The 3,371-nt window shown below is 17.9% G+C and overlaps 1 protein-coding gene across 1 annotated transcript, besides 4 other annotated features; it reads left to right on the forward strand. All coding sequences in view use genetic code 6, as the record gives it.

Moving 5' to 3' along the window:
• Positions 1-1,693: 1,693 nt before the first annotated feature.
• Positions 1,694-2,392, forward strand: IMG5_020410 (phosphoinositide-3-kinase subunit, putative; the record flags this gene model as incomplete). Its single annotated transcript, XM_004039472.1, has 1 exon — positions 1,694-2,392. The coding sequence occupies one exon, from the start codon at positions 1,694-1,696 to the stop codon at positions 2,390-2,392; it is 699 nt and encodes a 232-aa protein (XP_004039520.1).
• Positions 2,393-2,408: 16 nt separating this feature from the next.
• Positions 2,409-2,456: a microsatellite.
• A 33-nt stretch (positions 2,457-2,489) lies between these two features.
• Positions 2,490-2,545: a microsatellite.
• A 159-nt stretch (positions 2,546-2,704) lies between these two features.
• Positions 2,705-2,732: a microsatellite.
• Positions 2,733-2,933: 201 nt separating this feature from the next.
• Positions 2,934-2,976: a microsatellite.
• Positions 2,977-3,371: the final 395 nt, after the last annotated feature.

Raw genomic sequence — 3,371 nt, forward strand, 5'->3', positions numbered from 1 at the left:
ATTAATAAAATAAAAGATAATTTTGTAATTAAATGCAATATTAATAGTAATATATACCTCATTTATATATAAATGATAATATTACTGTAATAGTAAATCAAATAATTGATAATCGAAGATTTGTAAAGTAAAATATTTTAAAAAAAATACCAAAATCATATAAAAAAAATTAAAAATTGGTAGTAATCTAAATCAAAATATCAATAAATTTCATAATATAATAGTAACTGCGAATTTATACATAAACGAAAGAATAATCTAACCGTTTTAGTAAATATTATTCTCATAAAATGACCAAGAAATAACATTTAATTATAAATATTCTAATTTAACATATAATTCATAAATAATATTTACTTTATGGCAAACTTTAGATCAGAGAAGTCAAATAGGATCAGCTAAATTATCTCTATTCGAATAAAAATTTAGCGATTATTATTTATATTAAGGTAAAATGGGTTTATTAGTTTGTTTAGATGAATTTTTGAACATAGATTCTAACAAATAATAAAGATATAGTGACACATTTATAAATATAACTCTATAAAATTTCAGTTTACCAGTTTAATATATAAAAAATGAAGTTTGTGTAGACTATAAAAAGCCTTTAATAGCATTAAATAATAATATATTATAAGAATTCAGCAAAAATTATGATTTTGATTTTTTTAATAATCATCAAATATTAAATTTCGAAAATAAATTTGAAGATTTTTAATAATTTGAACGACTTCAAAATATTTTTAAAAAGCCAATTTTATGCTAAAACGACCTTGATTTATAAGAAAAGCAATTAATATATTAAAATAGGTATATTTTTACTATAATTTATAATATAATTTTAAATGTAAAAAAAAAAAAAAGAAAATAATTTATTGATAATCCTTAAGCACTTATATATTTTATATGTAGTATAAATGATTAACAAAACGAATAAGAAAAGGCATTCCGATATATAAGAAAATGGGCCTAAATAGACTTTTTGAATATTTTATTTTTACTTTCAAATACTTTCTGTGTCAATACAATATATGGAAATTAACAATTCTTAAGTTTAAAAAGTAAAATTCGTGAATTTGCAGTTTAATAATTATAAAGACTATCCGAAAAATAAATTGATTTGATTTTATTATAATTAGTCTAATGTTTAAAATACGAAGAAACTTGCCTTTAGAAAAGTCATTTAACAATTTTTTTAATAGACTATTCTATAATAAATTCTTTAATAGAAAATTTCGATCCTTCCATATAATTATATTGGCTTTTAAATGTAGAAACATATGCATAAAACTAAGAAATAAAAAACTGGTATTAACAAGTTTAAAATTATCTATTATAATAAATCCAAGAAAAACAGCCTCAACTAAAATAAACAATATAATCCCAAATAATCTTCCACTAACTTCTTGATAGTATTTCCCTTCAAGGAACTCTATAAGAAAAAAACACATAACTATAATAAATATTATAACAAAAATAAATCTAAAAGCACTTATCATCCATAAACCCTCTAATAAAAATCGAAAGAATAAACCATGAAAAATGTAAAGTTTTCAATAGTAATGCCCAACCACTTTTTCTGAACTTCCAAACCGAAAATAGCTCTCAAAACTACAATATAATATATAAAAGAGGCGATGATTTAAGATAAGATCAACTAATAATTTCCATAATAACCGTAATAGACAATATAATGAAAGAAGAAGTCAATTTCGACTACTAACTAACCCCATATAAAATACAAGGTTTAACTAAGAATAGCGGATTTGTCGAATTCGTTGAAGATTCGAAAACAATTAGAGAGATACTAGAAAAGGAAAAATCCATTGAAAACTATTTTAAGAAAAAATGCCAAAATAATATAGAAAAAGAAAATTAAATAATTAGAAAATATATGTGTTCTTGTGCAGGATATTGTGTAATTACTTATCTTTTGGGAATTGGAGATAGACATTTAGACAATTTAATGGTTAGTTCAGAAGGTAAAATGTTCCATATTGACTTCGGTTATATTTTAGGAAATGATTGTAAACTTTTTCCCTCTGAAATTAAAATAACTGAAGATATGATTAAACCTTTTAGGTCAAAAAATTAAAGAGGAGAAAATAATTATATTCTCTTTGTTTAAAAATGTGTTAATTTATATAATTATCTAAGAAATAATTCCTAATAATTTATTAATTTGTTACTTGTTTTTTAAGATTCGGATCTTTCCTTTGCTTAATAAGAATTTCAAAAAAGAATAAAAGAACTTTTATAGAAATTTAAGCTTGATCTCACAGAATAGGAAGCTGCCAAACATTTTTTTGGGGTTATTAATGAAAGTTTAAATGCAATATGGCCTGCAGTTAACGATTATTTTCATAATTTAGCTATAAAATGGAAAAGTTGAATAAATACATTATTTTTTTTAATATTAATAAAATTTTAAGTATAATAAAATTATAATATATAATTAATTTTACATAAAAATATATTAAAATACTTTAATATATATTATATTTATATTTATATATATATATATATATATATATATATATATATACGAAATAATTTATTTATATTTCAATTTTTAAATACAAACCATTTATTAATGAAAATAATTTAATTTTTTTTTAACTAATATTATAATCAATAATAAATTAGTATCTTTATTTTAAATAATTAATTCATTTATATATGTATCTTAATAGACAAATATTTCATATATATATATATATATATATATATATTTAATATTTCTTTTATTATAAACTATTTTTGGAAGTATATAATAAATAATTCTGTTTGCATAGTATATTATATTTTTATTTTTTATTACACACTTTTTTTATATTATTTAATAGTTTTAATTTTTTATAGAATATAAATAACTTCTAATACTAATGTTCAAAAATAAAAAAAGAGCTTTCTTTTATATTAATAATACATACTTATATTGTTTTTACAATATATATTTTATTTTAAAATTATATTAATTATTTATTTATATTTTGCATATACACTTAAATATCATAAAAATAAAATTAATTTATTCTAAAATATCTGAACTTCATTTTCTTTACAAATGAATGTTTATATAATTATTTCTTTTTCAATATAAATTTTTATATTAGTAATATTTATTTTTATTACATTAAATTATTATCATATATAAAAATTATATGAATTAATTATTTTTTTATCTATATGTATAAATTAATATTATTCGAAATTTTTTATTTATTTATTTCAATATTTTTATATAATTAGAATTATAATTAATAACACTATTAATTTTATATATATTACAATCGATTCTCCATACTTATATACTAAATTATTTAAATATTGTTTTGTATTTTATTTATATATAAATAAGTAATAAAATA

Source organism: Ichthyophthirius multifiliis, assembly GCF_000220395.1.
Source record: "Ichthyophthirius multifiliis unplaced genomic scaffold scaff_1120509249656, whole genome shotgun sequence".
Lineage (NCBI taxonomy): Eukaryota > Ciliophora > Oligohymenophorea > Hymenostomatida > Ichthyophthirius > Ichthyophthirius multifiliis.